The sequence below is a fragment of the Nyctereutes procyonoides genome, unplaced genomic scaffold, assembly GCF_905146905.1.
Source record: "Nyctereutes procyonoides isolate TBG_1078 unplaced genomic scaffold, NYPRO_anot_genome, whole genome shotgun sequence".
NCBI classification, from domain to species: domain Eukaryota; kingdom Metazoa; phylum Chordata; class Mammalia; order Carnivora; family Canidae; genus Nyctereutes; species Nyctereutes procyonoides.
The window spans coordinates 18,784,247-18,803,574 of NW_026575020.1; the positions used below are offsets into that span (position 1 = coordinate 18,784,247).

Sequence of the window (19,328 nt, forward strand, 5' to 3'; positions counted from 1 at the left end):
ATGACCTTGAGATCATGACTGGAGCCAAAATCAAGAATCAGACATTCAGCCAATGGAGCCACCCAGGCACCCCTGTTTCTGTTTTTTTAATTCAAGTAGTATTGGGATGGTTTTAAAAAAGGGCAATTCTTTTTTTATTATTGTTTTTTAAGGATTTTATTTATTTGAGAGAATGAGAAAGAGAGAGCACACACACAAGCTGGGTGGAGGGGCAGAGGGAGAGGGAGAAGCAGGCTCTCTGGCGAGCAGGTCAAGACCCCAGGATCATGACCTGAGCCGAAGGCAGATGTTTAACCAACTGAGCTACCCAGGCCCTCAAAAAGGATAATTCTTGAAATGATGCAAGGACATGGTTCGATTCATACTTGCAGTGTTGAGGTGCATTGCACAAAGAAAACTAGTTCTGTAGGCTCTGTAGGAAATAAACTTTCATGGACATATATCTTTAAGGATCTTGGTTTTATTTTCCTAATTCATGCATGTTGATTGTATTATTAATGAATCAATGAAGAAGTCAAGAACAATATATTAAATGAAAGAAGAAAAAAAAGGGTAATTCTCACCCACTTCTCTGGGCCCTATGTAAGACATATGAGAAGGAGAGTATTGTTTGGGGAGATTTGCTGATAATGGTAATGACATCGGTTGCTTACATAGATAGTGGTCCTCTGGATTAGAGGAGGAGATAGGCATTAATCAAGTAATCTACTACCAACAGGTAAATTAAGTACAACAAAACCATTTTGTGTGTGTGTGTGTGTGTGTGTGTGTGTAGGATACATTAAGAAAAGTTTCCCTAAGGAGGAGATGATTAAACGGATTAACTGAGTAGAGAAGGAGGTGGAACACAAGCAGGTAGATGGCTCAGGAAGCATGCCCCCAGCAGTGCCTATGCACGAAGGGCTCTGTGGTGGGAGTGGACCTGGGAGCATTTCAAGTACGAAAGAAGACTGTTGAGACCAGAGCATGGAGATGGAAGGTTAGGCTCAAGAGGATAGATAAGGGACCAGACTGTGTTGAGCCTTGAAGATGCAGTAAGAATTTTATCCTCTGGCATATCTGCATTTTAAAAATATTACTCTGATTGGGGCACCTCAGTCAGTTAAGCATCCGACTCTTGGTTTTGACTCAGGTTATGATCTCAGGATCATGAAATTGAGCTCCGTGCTGGGCATAGAGCCTGCTTAAGATTTTCTCTCTCCCTCTGCCCCTTCCCTCGACTTGCATGTGCATATATTCTCTCTCTTAAAAATTTTTTTTTTTTTTACTCTGACTATAATTAGAGCAAAATGGAGGAGGGGGAAGAGTAAATAGAGGGACATCATTATACTAACTCAGGCGAATCCATGTCTCTTTTATTTTTCATTCTTTCCCAGTGTACTCAAGCGTACTTTTACGGAATGAATGAAGATGATAATAGCCTATAGTAGAATATAGGCAGTGGAGGTAGATAGAAATGGTTAGATTCATGAATGAGTGGATCACATACACAGGACTTGGAGACAGATTAGATACTGAATATAAAGGAAAAGGAATTTCAGGGGTAACTCTTAGGTCATTGAGAATAGAATGAAACTCTTAGAGAAAGCATATGGAGTGAGAAGAAAAGGCAACTTGGAACTGAGCTTGAGGAGTGTTAGCATGTAATGTTCAGACAGAGGAGGTGACTTAATATGGAATTAAACCAAGGAGATATCTTGAAGATGCCAAGAAATAGTGTTTTGGGAAGGTGAGAATGTCTAATGTCACTTGCTGCTTCAAGAAATCTAATAGGAGGGACGCCTGGGTGGCTCAGCAGTTGAGCATCTGCCTTTGGCTCAGGACGTGATCCTGGTCTAGGGATTGAGTCCCGCATCGGGCTTCCTGCAGGGGGCCTGCTTCTCCTCTGCCTCTCTCTGTCTTTCATGAATAAATAAATAAAATCTTTAAAAAAGCAAAAACTAGTAGGATGAGTCATGACATGTGTCCATTAGACATGGATATCCTGAGATCTCAGCAAAAGTTGTTTCAGTAGAAAAACGGAGACAGAAATTTTAGGTGTTATATCGAGTTGGTTGAGGAATGGGCAATTTAGAAAGAAAACAGAAAAAGTTACCTATGGGGAGTGGGTTACTTTATGGCAATTTTATGCTATAGGCATTTGAAATTCCCAGCTATTTGGAATTATAGTGTATGTAGATTTTTAAATATACTTTAACTATAGTATATAAAAATTGAAAGTGGGACACCTGGGTGGCTCAGTGATTGAGCATCTGCCTTTGGCTCAGGTCATGATCCCGGGGTGGGATTGGGATCGAGTCCTGCATTTGGCTCCTTGTGGAAAGCCTGCTTCTCCCTCTGCCTATGTCTCTGCTCCTCTCTCTGTGTGTCTCTCATGAATAAATAAATTAAATCTTAAAAAAAAGAATTTAAAAAAATAAAAAATTGAAAGTGGTTCATTTAGGGGTTAATTTGGAAGACTGGAGAGCTAAGAACAAAAAAAAAATGTGGTAAAGCAGGAGGCAGAGCAGAAACAGATATATTTCACTAAGATTTCTTGCGGGAGCTAGAGAGGAAGCTGAAGGAAGAATAAACCAAGACTTGTGAGTCTGTTTTTCATATCTCCATGAGAGAGGGACTGAAACACATGTAAGAGAAGTTGACGGCACTTGTTTCCCAAGTGCAGTCTATGGTTTTTTTGGAGGGGGAGGGGAGGTGAAAAATCCTGACTCAGTTAGTCTAAGTTGAATAGAGGGTTGCCCCAAGCTTTTTCCCATCTCAAACATCTGTGGCTATGAACCATGGAAGCCTGAGGGGTTAGAAATTGATAACTATAGGTCACAAATTCAGGAAACCAGGAAATATGTGGCCATAAAACCAAATGCTTTAAAAATTACTTGACTTTTTGGCAAAAGTACCAAAAACAGTTCAATGGGAGAAAGAATGGTCTTTCAGCAAATGGTGCAAGTGGATATCCACATGCAAGAGAATGAAGTTGGACTCTTACTTCACGCCATACATAAAAGTTAACTCAAAATGGATCATAGATCTACATACAAGAGCTAAAATTATAAAACTTTTTTTTTAAGATTTTATTTATTTATTCACGAGAGACACACACACAGAGAGGCAGAGACACAGGCAAAGGGAGGAGAAGCAGGCTCCATGGAGGAGCCCGATGCGGGAATCGATCCCGGAACTTGGATCACATCCTGAGCCGAAGGCAGACACTCAACTGCTGAGCTACCCAGGCGTCCCAAAATGATAAAACTCTTAAAAGAAAATATAGAATTAAATATTCATGACCTTGAATCATGAATAGTTTCTTAGATACAACCCCAAAATCACAAATGACCAAGGGAAAATTGGACTACACCAAAATTAAAAACTTTTCTACTGCAAATGATACCATCAAGAAGGTGAAAAGACAACCCACAGAATGGGAGTTGATAAAGGACTGGTGTCTAGAATATATAAAGAACTCTTACAGCTCAGTAATAAAAAGACTGTCTAATTAAAGAATGACCAAGGCATCTGAATAGACATTTCTCCAAAGAAGACATACAAATGATCAGTAAGCACAAGATAATGCTCAACCTCATTAGCCATCAGGGAAATACAAATCAAAACCACAATGAAGTAATACTTTACACCCACTAGGATGGCTATAATCAAACAGTCAGATAATAACAAGTGCTGACAAGGATGTAGAAAAATTGGACCTGACACTGCTGGTGGGAATTTAAAGTGGTGCAACTACTTTGGAAAACAACTGGCAGTTCCTCAAAATGCTAAACAGAGTTACTATGTGACCTAGCAGTTCTACTTGTAAGTATATACCCAAGAGAAATGGAAGACATATCCACACAAAAACTTGTCATGAATATCCATAGCAGCATTATTTATAATAACAGTGAGGTGGAAACAACTCAAATATCCCTCAACTAATGAATAGATAAAATATGGTATATCTATGCAATGGAATATCCTTCAGTCATAAAAAAGAAGGAAGTATTGATACTTGGTATATATAACATAGATAAACCTTGGAACACATGTTAAGTGAAATAAGCTAGTTATAAAAGACTATAAATTATATGATTGCATTTATATAAAATGTCCAGAATGGGCATATCATAAAGAGAGAAAGATGAGTGATTATCTAGGGCTATGGGAGTACATGGATGGAGCTTACCGGGGATGATAGCTAATAGGTTTGGGGTTTCTTTTAGGTGGGATGAAAATGTTCTAAGATTAAATGTGGTGGTGATTTGCACAACTCTGTGAATTTACCAAAATACACTGAATTATATACATTTTGCATGGGTTAATTATATAGTAAGTGAATCATATCTCAATAGTAAGTTGTTAATAATTGGCATTGTTAGCAAATCAAAAATAAATGTTATTGGTATTATTTCTAGTGTGTTGCCATGTTTTATTATTTTTTTTAAGATTTTATTTATTTATTCATGAAAGACACAGAGAGAGGCATAGACAAAGGCAGAGGGAGAAGCAGGCTCTCTGCGAGGAGCCCCATGTGGGACTCGATCCCAGATCCTGGGATCACACCCTGAGCCAAAGGCAGACACTCAACCATTTAGCCATCCAGGCATCCTGTTGCCATGTTTTATTTTAGGGTGGAGAAAGATACTCATAAGGACTTTAATCAATATATCCTTGATCCTCCTATCTTTTTCCCCTGTGGGAATTCTAAAATTTCTCAGTGTGAGTTTGTGGATTGGAAAGATTTTACAGAACACCTACAGTGGGCCTCCCTTATCCACACGGAATATGATCCAAGACTCCCAGTGGATTCCTGAAACAATGGATAGTACCAAGCCCTAAATATACTGTTTTTTTCCTGCACATACATACCTATGATAAAGTTCAACTTATAAATTAGGCACAAAAGAGAATAATGATAGCTAATAATGAAATAGAACAATTATAATGATATACTGTGATAAAAATGTGAATGTCGTCTCTATATTACTATACTGTACTCACCCTTCTTGTGATGGTGTGAGATGATAGACGTCTACGTGATGAGACAAAGTGAGGGGAATGGCACAGGCACATGACATATCGTCAGGCTCCTGTGGACCTTCTGATGGTCCGTAGGAGAGTCATCTGCTTCCACATCGCAGCTGGCGGTGGGTGACTAAAATCAAGGAAGAGGCAGGGGACTACTGTATACTCTTTCCTCTGGACATTGCCAAGTAAACCCTGACCAATTCTCCTTGGGTTGTGCATTATCTAAGAAACGGTAAAAAAATTATAGTGCTGAGAAGTTTTGGAGGGGAAAAAACTTCCAAGGCTTTCTTTAGGTTTTATTACTTGCATGTTTTAAATAGTATGTTTATACTACTGTCGACTTACCAATTTCAGTTATTTATCAAATCATCTCTTGACTTCTCTTAATGGCAGTGAGGTCCTAGCCCTTCTGCACTTTCTGCCTCCACATCCCCATTCTCCATTCTCCTAGTGTACTTATTGTCAGTTTTGTGAAAAGTCAGTGTTTACAATATTATGACTAAGTAAATGTTCACATATATGATGATAATATTTCCTTACACACTTGTTTTTTCCTAAAGCTAATAATGCCTGTATTTAAAGGATATGTGTAGTGTCCTGTGTATCTCTGGCTATTTTTTCTCTCCACACACCGAATGCCTTAAATACATAAACTGTCATTTCCCTCCTCCCCCTCCTCCCCCTGCCGTTTTTCCCTGGAGACCTTATTTCTAGGGCTCTCTGGAACGATTGCTCTCTGGGCCTCTGCCATCAGGAGTCTCAGGACTTGGGATCCCTGGGTGGCGCAGCGGTTTGGTGCCTGCCTTTGGCCTAGGGCACGATCCCGGAGACCCGGGATCGAATCCCACATCGGGCTCCCGGTGCATGGAGCCTGCTTCTCCCTCTGCCTATGTCTCTGCCTCTCTCTCTCATTCTGTGTCTCTCATGAATAAATAAATAAAATCTTAAAAAAAAAAAAAAAGGAGTCTCAGGACTTGCCTTTGCTGCTTTCCTGAGTTAGACCTGCTTTCTGACACCTCAGGCCTTTCTCCTTCTTGCTGTATGCGCACATCTTACTGAGACACGTTGTCTTGTGAAGGAGCATGGACAAAGTAAATTGTTGAGTCTTTACACGCGTGAAGGTGTCTCCATGTAACAACTCTCATACTGGATTAATACTTTAGATATGGAAGTTGAGGTTGAAAGTCCGTTTCCTCAGAATTTTGAAGGCATGGCCCTGCAGTCCTCCACTACTTGCTGTAGCTATTGGAATATCTGGTCCCACTTAGTTATCATTCCTGAATATGTAGGGTGACTATATAATTTCTTGCCAAAACTGGGACATTTGAGGTGCTAGCCTGAAAGAATACTAGGACAACAGGCGTAAACCAGGACTCTCTGGGGTAAACTGGGACTTACGGTCACCCTCTTTATACATGACCTATTTTTTTCTGTAAGCATTTAGGATCTCCTCTGTACTTTTGGTGTTCCACATTTCATGCTGATGTGTCTTGGGAAAGGTCCTTTTTCATTCATTGTACTAGATTTTTGCTGGCTCATTCCTGTCCTTCGATTTGGAAAATTTTCATTACTGTTTCTCTAATTATGTTCTCCTAGCCTTTGTTAGTTGGGTGTTTGACATTCTGGATTGTCCTCTAGCTTTTTTTTTTTTTTCTCTTACAAATAAGCAAGGGGATGTTATCTTTTTGCTTTTTTGTTTTATAGCTGAAAGATTTTTGTACATTTATTTTCCAGTTCTTGTATTGAATTTTAATTTTTCTGTTTTGTGTCTAATTTCTTGTTTTACTCTTTTCTCACAGCATCATGTTCTATGGGAGTATATCTTCACTTTTCTAAGAGTGTCCATTCTTCTTTCTTTCTTTTCTTCGGTTTCTTTGTTTTCCTCATTGCTTTCCGGTGTCCCCTTTTTTCCTATCTGCTTTGATCTATGTCTGAGCCTTCCTGGTGATCCTTAAGTCTCTTCATATTTTGTAGTAAGACATTAAGAGTATCTCTGAAACCTGAGCGGAAAGCTCTGCTTTAACTATAATCATGCTGTGAACTAACCTCCTGTTTGGAATACTCTTCAAATGGAATACTCTTCAAACACTCTCCAGAACTTGGAGATATTTTCTGGGTAGTACAGTTTCTCCAAGAGAGGCTCCTCTGCTCTCCTGCCTGGGAGATTTTGTTTCTGGGTGCTGGCGTTCTGTGTGTAGGGTGAGGGAAGGAGGCGGAGGTTCCCAGAGATGGGCATAGTACCTTTCCCTTCTGCCTCCTCCCGGCCTGCTGTGCCTCATAGCTCTCTGTAGCTCTTTAGGGCCCAGTTTTCCCACAGAACAGTCTCCTTAGTGAGAGGTGGTGGTAGAGGAGATAGTCACTTGTGGGATAGTAGAGAAGGCCCAGTGGCGCTGTCCCCTCCCACCTCTCCCTCTTCTGCAGTAGCTGCAATTGCCAGAGCTCCTCCTCACAGGGATTCTGTGGGCCTAATTAGTTCCACCCTCACCTTTATTCCCTCTGGGCACTTGGATGATAACTGCCTTTTATTCTTCCATCTCCTGTCTTTGAAAAATTTATGAAAATCTGCTCTCATTAACTCCCCTTCTCTTCCTTCTCGTGAGTCAATACATTTGTTTTATTCCTCTCCTGTCTTTTGGAGGGGTTGAGAAGGGAGAAGAGATAAACTAATGTGTTCAGTCTGCCATTTTTAACTGATTCTGGCATGCATTTTTCTAGACAAAGTATTATAAATGCTGATTAGATGCTGCACAGTACCATCAGGGCTGTTCCTCATGTATGTTGTTATGTGTTAAATGGGTTTCTGTGGGCTGACCTGGAAACCTAATATCTATGATTTTCCCCTAGAACTAGAGAAAAACAGTCAAGCTTTTGTGAGCTGACCCTGGAATTAAAACAGACTAGAACAAAAATGTTTCACATATGTCTCCTTTTTCCAAGTCACAAAGAAAATGACCGATACAGTGGTATTATTGTCGAAAAATAAAAAGCTTAAATAACTGTAATAAAAACCTATGTTTTAGTGGAAAAGTTTATTCATAAAGTTAAGCTATAAAAATTGAATTGAGCAGCAAAATTAATTCTTCAGCAATATCCCTAAAGCTTAATTTTTCAGTAACTTTTTTGAAAGCAGTTTTCCTAATTAAATTAAAGCCCAGTGATTGGGTTAACTGTGGGAGAGAGAAGTAGCCATGGGAATAGTTTGTTTATTTGTATTTTCTTGATACTTTCTCATTCCTGCCTTGCACACAACAGGATCTTCAGAAACACTGGACTGAGAAAAGTAGACTTGGCCAGATTGACCAGTAAAACCATCTTCCTTGTCACAGGTGACGAAGAGTAGCTGTGCAGGGCCCTTGAGTAGTGAATATGCAGCTCAGAATATGGGACGTAGAGTGCTTGAAAGTAAATGATGCACCAGCTTGGTGAATTGTGGGGGCGACTGCAAATGTACCAGACCCACTGTAGTTGTGCGGCTCCAATCTCCAGCCTTCAGGAAGGGCATATGGGACTTTCTTGCAGAGGATCACCCTGTTGTGCTGGGGCAGCCTTCTGTGAGCACTTGCTCCCACTGGCCACGACAGCCCCAGTCTCAGAATCAGAGATGATTAGGGAAACTAGGAACCCTTGTTACAGTCTCTTCTGTGGCTTGAACCGAGGTAAGGGCAATGAGGTGCAGCCACTCCATTATTTTCCGGCCCTTTTAGTATTTTCTTTCTCTTCGTTTTCTTCTTTTCTTTCTTCTGTTCTTCTTATCAACCTCTCCCCCTTCTATCCCTGTCCCCCAGCCATGCTTCTGACAGAATATTGACTAGAAACCAGAAGCCCATTTTTGCTCAGCCTTCAGGGCAGCTGTTTACAGAGTAGCAGCGCTACACAGGTTTACTGTGTCGTATGTCTGTGTAACACTGGATTTGGATCTTGTATTTAGCTGCCAGAAGTGACTGTGATGAAGTAGGAGAGATAAACTGATAGATTGGCTGCCAGAAAGATGTTGGGAATCAATCAGATAAACAGGGTAGAGAAATAGCTTGCTGTTTTCTAGTGATAATAAACCAGTGGCCTCTGGTCCCCGCATTTTTAAACGTAATTGCTGTAGTAATAATGTCCAAAATAAGCAAATGAAAAAACATCACAGGAGGGTTTTTAACTGCGATTGAGATATCCTTTTTCCCTTTTGCAATAAAGATTCATCTTATATGGAAATGAACATTTCTATAAATTTGTTTTACTTCTTCCAGTGCCTACTTACATAAACAAATGAAAATTAGAGAGTGGACTACTTTCGTAGGAATTTATTCCTCCTTCTCTATCCTCCCCCAGACTTCAGCTGTTTGACTTGGTGAAATATCTGTATTGCTACCATGCCTCACCTACAAAATCATTACCTTTTTTGGTGAGGAAACAAGTTTCAAAATCAAACCCATATTGACAAATGATTAGCAGGATTATTTTAGTGTCTTCCCTTAGATTTCTCTTAGAAGACTTTTGGGACTTTAATCTCTGTTACTATTGCCCTGCACATAGCACTTGCATAGGGGAGATGATATCTAGTATTATTATTGTAATTTAAAACTCTCCTCCTTTAATGCTTAACGTTTCTTTATTTTTAAGCAGGCTCCATGTCCAACTTGGGGCACAAACTCATGACCTTGAGATCAAGAATCACAAGCTCTAGCGACTGCGCCAGTCAGGCACCCCTAATGTTTAACTTTTAAACATTACTCCTTTTCACCTAATGACTTTAAGATCCAATGCATATTCTTTAGTCTGTGTGAAAGGTATAGATTACACTCTAGTTGAGCGCAATGGGCTGCTCAGAAGTAAGAGGAGAGTAGGAGAGTAATTTTAGAGTTCTCATGGAGTTCATTGTATGGGATAAACAGCTAGTTCTCTCTGTTGTATTTTCAGTCACACATACAACTTCCATTGGGTTCCCCCTTTTTTTTTTTTTTTTTTTTTTAAGATTTTATTTATGGGATGCCTGGGTGGCTCAGCAGTTTAGCACCTGCCTTCAGCTCAGGGCATGATCCTGGAGTCCCAGGATTGAGTCCCACATCGAGCTCCTTGCATGGAGCCTGCTTCTCCTTCTACCTATGTCTTTGCACCTCTCTCTCTCTCTCTGTCTCTCCCTCTCCCTTTCCCTCTCCCTCTCTCTTTCTGTCTCTCATGAATAAATAAATAAAATCTTTAAAAAAAATAAATAAAGATTTTATTTATTCATGAGGGATACAGAGAGAGAGAGAGAGAGAGAGGCAAAGACATAGGCAGAGGGAGAAGTAGGCTCCCCGCGGGGACCCCCATGTGGGACTCGATCCTAGGATCATGCCCTGAGCTGAAGGCAGACTCTCAACTGCTGAGCCACCCAGGTGCCCCTTAGGTTACCTTTTGGAATTGTTGTGGCTGTGAATGTATTGGTGTCATACATGGTTAAATCTCTTCATAGTAAGCGTGGTGGAGTACCAGCCATGGAAAGCAAGAGAATGAAGTTCACACTTTTAATTATATGTAATAAAGGCTTTTGCCTGAGGAAGACCTTCCTGAATATTAGAGGTTACAGGTCAGAAGTTAACCATGTACCATTATCCTGTTGGTGAGAAGCTGATGCATTTTCCTTTTGGCCATACAGCCTTTCCCACCTGACCTTTTAAAGATTCTCCATTGGTATCGATGAGGTGGACAAAACTAATCATAAAAACAATGAAGGGAATGTTGCACACTCATTGATCCATTTGAAATGAACTGCAGTACAATAAGTCCTCTAAATGGACTTCTGTTCACAGCTATTACTATAGCCACCTTTTTAAAGATATATAAATATGAAAGGGTTAATGGGAATTCAGTCATATTCTTGCCACTGGGTTGTCCCTTATTGATTGTAGTTTTAGAGCTGTCACTATGCCATTCAGAATTCCTCCCGTGCCCTTGAAAGTCACGTGGTGCTGGGAGATGATAAATGATAAATAAATCAGTTGCTTTCCTTTTTCCCCTAGCTTCTTCGAGAACTCATAGAACGGAAGACCAGCTCCTTGGATCCCAATGATCAGGTGGCCATGGGAAGGTAATTCAGATATGGCTTTCTAGTCATGCAAAGCAACCTACATAATAGTTTCTCCCTTTGAGTCCCCTTAATTCTGCCTCAAAGGCAGTGATTGGCCCTGTAATTATAAAAGTTAAGCAACATTAAAAAAAAAAAAAAAAAGTTAAGCCAGATGATAAGAAGTTAAAAGTTAGGAAAGATAGGGTGATGGAAATCCTATTTTACCCTACCTTGCCTTAAGGGCAGTTGAATAGGAAATTATAAAACAGCTATGTATTTGTTTTAGGGTTTGTTTTTCAAATTCCTTCTTATGCTCTTTGCTCTCTGATTTGGGCAGTGATTGTATCTGTATCAGTCTCTGACCAGTGGATAAAAAGCAACCGCCCAAATGTGTGCTCTCAGCTGTCAGAATGTGACATTGTGCACAACAGGTTCCTTGCTCATAGTTGAATCTGCTTTGTTTGAGTCTGCCCTAATTTAGACCTCCACCCCTTCAGTAAAAGCCTTGGCACAATTAGAAATGGAACGTGGCAGCATTACCCAGATGTCAGGGTAGAATGTAAAGTAGTGAAGGAAGGCTCTTGTGTGTATGCTTCATCCTGTGGTTGGAAAATAAAAAGGGCATTTAGAGTGCTACCTAATGAATAGTGTACATTTAAATAGCCATGAGCCATAATTTGCAAAAGCATGAAAGGAAACAAAAGCTGCAAGTGCCAGAATGGGATTCTGGGCAGAGCGACATTTTGAGAAAGCAATGAAAAATTTGTGTTGATGAAATAATTTTATTTGAGTAAAACATTATTTGGGTTTTAGGATAGGATATTGTTGTTATTTTGTGTATCTCTGGAATGCTATAGAGAGCTGTTCACTATAAATTTAATGTGATACAGCAAATTGCATTTAAGTGATGATTATATTGTACATTTATCTGACTTTACAATAAAATAGATTATGGTAATTAAGATTATATTAAGATTACAGTAATTGGATTTCCCTAGATTATTTTTTTCTGATGTTGAGTTTTCGTTGTATAAATCAGGTAAGATGACTAGCTGCTGCTGTTTCTCCTTTTTTTTTCACATTTGTTCATATGAGGAATTTAGGAAGATTTTTCTTAGCCAGTGTCCTTTATTTGAAAATTAATTTCTTTTAATATAAAATGACTGCAGAACATGTGAATCTTGTTTGAATCCTGATTCAGACAAACGAATTGTAAAAGTGAGATGATCCAGGAAATTTGAAGACTGACTCAATATTTGATAGTAAAGAATTACTGGTAACTTCTTTGTAGCATGACATCATATTGAGACTATATTGGGGGGAAAGAACCCTTACCTTTCAGCAGCACATTCTTAAATGCTACAGATGAAATAAAAATTAAATAAACAAAATGGCTGCAAAACTTGTGTCAGTAGTGGATAATTATAAAACATTAGCAAAAATTGGAAATGCTAGAAAAAGCACTTGTGTATTAACAAAGGGAAAATTGAAGAATTCCTGTATGCAGACCAAACAACAGTGCAATATTAGTAATAGAACATCTTGCACAGCTAAAACATTGAAAGCAAATGCAAGCAGCTCTACTCAGTTTGCTGGCTTTTCCTGCAGACTGCTAGATTTAGTACCTGTCACAGCAACTCTAGATACTAAGGAGTATTGTTAACCAAATTTGCTGTGGAATTTCCCAGCTGCCATTTGTTTTTTTATCATTGCACAAATCCTCTTCAATTGATTAGCTGCTCTGGCCCCAGACTATCTTGAGGAACTTGATGTGGGTTGATGATTTCTTTCTGCAGGGTTGTTAGTAAGAAAAATTCCAATTTGTCAATAGGTATAACTATTTCTATTAGTGATGATGTATAACATTGCTTGTGAATTTCCCAGGCAGTGGCTTGCGATCCAGAAGTTACGAAGCAAAATCCACAAGAAAGTAGATAGGAAAGCCAGCAAAGGAAGGAAACTTCGGTGAGTTACTTTTTAGAAAGATTTTAACATGTTACAGCTCTTACATTTTGGCTGTTATGTCAGTTCTCTATTTCTTCTGATGATTCTGTTTTTACAGATCAGAAAAATAGCTAAAACAATATTTGTGGCTTTTTTGGGACTCAGTTTTTCTTACTCTAAAATGGAAATACTATAGTTTCAGTTATATTTTGTTCTGCTGTTGTAAGAGGATAGGTTAAGTATAACACCTGCATTTTCCCGAAAGAGAAATAAGAAAACAAGACAAGATAGTTGAAATTGTCTTAGTTTTTCGTTTTGTTTTGCTTTTAGAGCAAGGGAAAGTTGGGGTTGGGAGAGAGAGAGAGAATCCTAAGCAGACTCCAGGCCCAGCCTGGAGCCAGACACAGGGCTCTATCTCATGACCCTGATACCACAACCTGAATTGAAATCAAGAGTTGGATGCCCAACCGACTGATCCACCCCAGCACCCTAAAATTGTTTTAATTTTAAAAAGTGATTTCTACAGAACAATATAACAATTTTTCTTTGGATGCTTATTTAGAATAAGATTATATGGGTCCATTTTCATGATGCCATACACGTACATGCTGTGCTAAGGAGATATAAATGAAGGATTCCAGAAAATGTTAACAAAGTGCTTAAATGAGATGAGAAATACAAGTTTTAGGCAAACCCAGTGTGGGGCTCAAACTTAACCTCAAGATCAAGAGTCTCACACACCACCAACTGGGCCAGCCAGACACCCAGAGAAATATAATTTTTATGAGAAAACAGACTTCTGATGTTTTCAGACTTCTGACTATAGGAAAACTCTCAATCCTGTATGTTTGTATGTATAGTATACAGATAGATAATAGTTTATTGTATGTCTTTTATGTAATATTTGCACAAAGTCTCCATGTCAAAGAAACTACTTATAATTGGAGGGCATATGGGGAAAAATCTTAAACCCATTGTGTTAGGACAATTTAGATGGATAGTTAATTCTATATCCTTATTAGAACCTGCCTGTCATTGAATTCCCTTTAAACAAATGTGGATCTGTCTCATATAACTTCAGAGAAGCAGATTTCACAACTACTTTAATTAATCTGTTTTTGTTTTTAACCTACTCACCAGAAAATATGTATTTCTCTAACTTTGCAGAAGAGCAAAGCAGCTCGTCACTATATTTTTATTCAAAGTCACTTTCTTAAATCTCAGATTAAATTGTTATAATTTGTTTAACGTTTTTCATGTTAGAATTTCGAAGTCTTTACACTTCTCCAAGTTTGTTTTTAGTGGGATGGTTAAGCATAGACTCGAGAGCCAAACTTACTTTTTAATATGGAGATCAGATTTTTCCTCCAGTGCTGTGCTTTTTAAAATTGTAGCTTTATGAGACTATAAATGTTCTCCAGAGGGAGGAGCGTGGAATCCTGGGAGGCTTAGGTTCAAATTCTGGCTCTGGCTGGCTCTGTGATTTTGTTGTTTTTTTATTCTTTGGAACTCACTTCGCTCATTTACTAAGTAGCAATAATAATCCCTACTTTATAAATTTGGTTTGAGGATTAAAATGATATGTAAATGTTCCAGTACATAGTAAGCATTTAAAAATGTTAATTTCTTTGGATTCTCTTGTGTTTGTCTGTTGGTATCACTGTTGCAAATATACTGTCTTCAAAGGAATTGAGAAGAGGAGAAAATCCCTTTTCTACATTGTTGTTACAGATTTTATATTGGGGCAAGTAGTTATATGTGTGTGCCCCTTGAGGGTAAGAATTGTGCTTCTCTAATTCTTTAAGACAATTCCTACCTTATTTATTATCTACGTAATTCCTTGTAGACGTTAGTCAGCCAGAAGATGTTTTTGGATGGCTATGTCATTAAAATTACCATGCTCACAGGTAAGGCGAAATGGCTCTAACCTTAAACATAACCCAGAGTAAGAAGTCTGGGTGAGTGTTAGAAAAGTGAGTACTTTGCTAACACGACAAATAACTTAGGAAAACAGCACAAGTTTGTTGTTTCCCAAATCAAAATATACTTATCACAGTTATTAAGTTGAAAGAAAACAAACCAGTATTTTGTTTTAATAGCAAGTGTTTTTCTTATATTAATTTACTAAGCTAACCACCTTAAACTATTCATTAGAGGTATGGTCACTGCAAGTACATACATCTGGTTTTGTGGTACTTTCATAGTGATTTAGATTCATACATGCCCATAAATCCAGAAACATTTAAAATCTTATCCTGGCAACAGGTAAGTGAGAGACAGACATTCTGTTTAAATGGGGCTAAACATTAAAATGTAAGACATGGTTAATTAAAATCCAAAAAGAAGGGGCCCTTCGGTGGCTTAGTCAGTTGAGCTTCCAACTCTTGATTTCCACTGGGGTCATGATCTTGTGGGTTGTGGGATTGGGCCTCTGGTCGGGCTCCCTGGTCAGAGGGAAGTATGCTTGGAATTCTCCCTTTCTGCCTTTCCTCCCTACTTGTTTTGTCTCTCTCTCAAATAAGTAAATAAATCTTTAAAAAAAAAAAAAGATTCCTTCTAAAGTTCTAGGAACCGTATTAGGTGCCAGGTAAGATCCATTCTGCCCTCGAGGAGTATGTCCTCAGGAGAGGATGACACTGGGGCACTTGGGTGGCTCATTTGGTTATGTCTGACTCTTGGTTTTGGCTCAGGTCATGATCACAGGGTTGTGAGATCAGACCCCCACGTTGGGCTCCACATTGTGCTCCATCTGAGCATGGTTCTTGCTTAAGATTCTCTCTCCCGGGGATCCCTGGGTGGCACAGCGGTTTGGCGCCTGCCTTTGGCCCAGAGTGCGATCCTGGAGACCCGGGATCGAGTCCCACGTGGGGCTCCCTGCATGGAGCCTGCTTCTCCCTCTGCCTGTGTCTCTGCCTCTCTCTCTCTCTCTCTCTCTCTCTCTCTGTGTGTGTGTGTGACTATCATAAATAAAAATAAATAAAGTAAGGATATTTAAAAAAAAAAAAGATTCTCTCTCCCTTTCCCTCTGCAACCCCCTCCCCACTTGCCTGTGTGTACTCTCTTTATCTTAAAAAAAAAAAAAAGAGAGAGGGTAGCAAGCAATAAGCAGACAATGATGCTGTGTGGGAAGTGCTGTGACAGGGGTCTTCTTGGTGTATGGGTCACCTGATTGCCCTTGGGGGAATGCAGGCTGCCCAGGAAGACTTCATCTAAGACACCATCCACACTGCACACTGAGCGACTATGAGAGTCAGCCCAGTGAAAGGGCAGAGAGAACAAGGTTTGGAAAAACACAGGCTTGAGAGTGTACATGACCATTTTGGGAACCGTGATTTAATTTATTTTGGCAGAAACTTAAATGGAATATGGGGGAATGGCAGGAGATGAGGCTGTATGAGTAGATAAGTGCTGGATCATGGCTGTGCTAAGAATTTGGACTTTATTCTGTAGACTGTAGTGAGTGTTTGAAAAACAAAGGAAGACTGAGGAACTAACAGAGAGTGAAGGAGACTAAGGAGACATCGCAAGTAGGTACAATTTAGGGTCCCAGATTGGATCCTGGAAAGGAAAAGGACACTAGGGTAAAAATGGATGAAATTTGAAGGCTCTTAATTTGGGTAGTGGTATTGTACCAGTGTTAATTTCCTCATTTTGTTAATTGCACTATGTTTGTATAAATTGTTAACTCTAGAGGAAGCTGGGCAAGGGTGTGCATGAACTCTCTACTATTTATGCAGTCATTCTACAAGTCTAAAATTACTACAAATTAGTTATTGAATTAAAAAGTTTGGGTCTGGGGCACCTGGGTGACTTAGTTGAGCGTCTGACTCTTGGTTTTGGCTCAGGTCATGATTTCAGGGTCGTGAGAGTGAGCCCTACATTGGCTGTGTGCTGGACAGGGAGCCTGCCTGGGATTCTCTCTGTCTTCCTCTCCCTCCCTAAAAAGTTTGGGGCTCCACTCTGGGCTTAGAGCCTCCTTTAAAAAAAAGTTTTAAAAAAAGATCACATGTTTTGTGGTTTTGTCATCCACATTCACTTGGCTTTCCTGTGACCATGAATGTGAGGGATGTGGTCAGAATCAGAGAGTGATCTTTATGAATAGCAACAGTGATAACATTTATAAAACTCTCAGTGTCAGGCACTACTAAGCAGTTTACATGTAGAGAGAACAACAAATGCAGACTCTGGAGCTAAACTGTCCAGGTTTGAAACTGGACTCTTCTACTTACCCACCTGGAGACCTTGGGCAAGTTAGTTTACATCTGTGCTTCACTTTCCTCATTGTGAAACGCATGTATTAATTCATATCTTGGAGGGTTGATACCAGATTAGATGAGCTAATGTCTGTAAAGTGCTTTGAGAAGAGAAGTAACTCACACAGCCCATCCGGAGCTGTGAAGTAGCAAATTAGGATTTGAGCTAATTGGTCTGATACCAGAGCCCATGTTTCTAACCTGTGGCTTGTTTTGTTTCTCTGGGCAGGACTCACTGGCCCCTGTAGGCACTAGAATGACATATTGGAAACATTAGCATTCTGCTCCAAAGGATTAGATAAGTGGCCAGGCTAGGTGAAAATATTATAAATAACTTCCTTAAATGAGACCTCAAGGAGAGCTGGTAGGTGTGCCAGCTGTCATCACTGATACTAAGTTCCACCCGCAAGCAAGTTTTGCTCTTAGTGATAGAACTGGAGAGAGAAGATTTTCAGAAATGTCATAGCAGAAATGAATATTACTTTGTGGAAACATTAGTTTAAATGATAGCAGGTTAAGGGCATCAGCCTGGTCAGACTGGGGATGGCAACCTGTAGGTGGATGGTAGGAAATTATTCTTTAAAAAAGGGATATTTGGATTTGGGCAAATAATTATAACTGTTGATTATCAGTATTTTTTCTCAGCTTTATATTTAAGTGGATTTGATCATGATTTAATGAGAATTCATAGGGGCGCCTGGGTGGTCCCTTCGGCTCAGGTCATGATTTCAGGGTTCTGGGATCGAGCCCCATGTTGAGCTCTTTACTCAGCGGGGAGCCTGCTTCTCTCTCTCCCTCTGCCTGCCTCTCCCCCTGCTTATGTTCTCTCTCTCTCTGTGTCAAATAAATAAATTAAAAAAAATTCATAATGTAAGTGAATTACACTCAGGCTTTTTTTTTTAAGATTTTATTTATTTATTCATTCATTCATTCATTCATTCATTCATTCATTCATTCATGAGAGACACACACAGAGAGAGGCAGAGACACAGGCAGAGGGAGAAGCAGGCTCAATGCAGGAAGCCCAACATGGGACTCGATCCCGAGACTCCGAGATTATGCCCCGAGCCAAAGGCAGACGCTCAACTGCTGAGCCACCCAGGTGTCCCAGGCTTCTTTTTTTTTTTTTTAAGATTTAATTTATTTATTCATGAGAGAGAGAGAGACACAGGCAGAGGGAGAAGCAGGCTCCATGCAGGGAGCCCGATGTGGGACTCGATCCCAGGACTCCAGGATCACACCCTGGGCTGAAGGTGGCGCCAAACCGCTGAGCCACCGGGGCTGCCCTACACTCAGGCTTTTTTTTTTTTTTTTTTTTTTTTTTTATACACTCAGGCTTTTAATAACAGGATGTCTTACTATGTTTGTCCATTCTTCTGCCACAAAATTACATTTACCTCTTCTTAGTATGGTTGTTAAAAGGTGTTTTAATACTAAAACATGCATCCATCCTCAGCAGCAGTGAGATTAGATGAAGTCTATTGCATTAAGTACATGTTACTAAATAGTTTTTAGTGTAATTACTTCTTACAGTCTGTCTTTTGTCATGTTGTTAATAGTTATAGAATATATTGCATCAAAAAAAAAGAATATATTGCATCAGAGCAGCACTATCCAATAAAAACATGTATTACATATGTAATGTTAAATGTTCTAGTGGCCATATTTCAAAAGTAAAAGGAATCAGGTGGACTTAATTTTAAGAATATATTTCACTTAACCCAATATATCAAAAATATTATTACTCAGTATTTCAACAATTTATTATTTTAAAATTATTAATGGCATATTTTACATTCTTTTTTAATCTTGAGTCTTCAAAATCTGATGCATTTCTCATTTGGCACATATGGCATGCAGACCAGCCACGTTTCAAGGGCTTAAGCAACCGCATGTGGCCAGTCACTACAGGATTGGACAATACTTACCTGTGGAGTAGAGCTCATAATCTTTGTCCAGTGAGTGGATTAAACCTCTCTTTAGATATATCCAAGAATAGTATTCCTTTTTTTAGATGGACACCAAAGTTTGGTGAAACCTATAGACATTAAAATGCATTTATTAATAGTACTTACGCT

The 19,328-nt window shown here is 39.3% G+C and overlaps 1 protein-coding gene across 2 annotated transcripts in view; it reads left to right on the plus strand.

Moving 5' to 3' along the window:
- The window catches only part of AATF (apoptosis antagonizing transcription factor), a 104,971-nt gene that overhangs the window by 58,072 nt on the left and 27,571 nt on the right, over positions 1-19,328 (plus strand). For both annotated transcript variants that reach the window (XM_055333051.1, XM_055333060.1), the window contains exons 9-10: positions 11,007-11,074; positions 12,938-13,018. In XM_055333051.1, the coding sequence (XP_055189026.1) occupies positions 11,007-11,074; positions 12,938-13,018 (149 nt within the window). The remainder of the gene's footprint in view (positions 1-11,006; positions 11,075-12,937; positions 13,019-19,328) is intronic.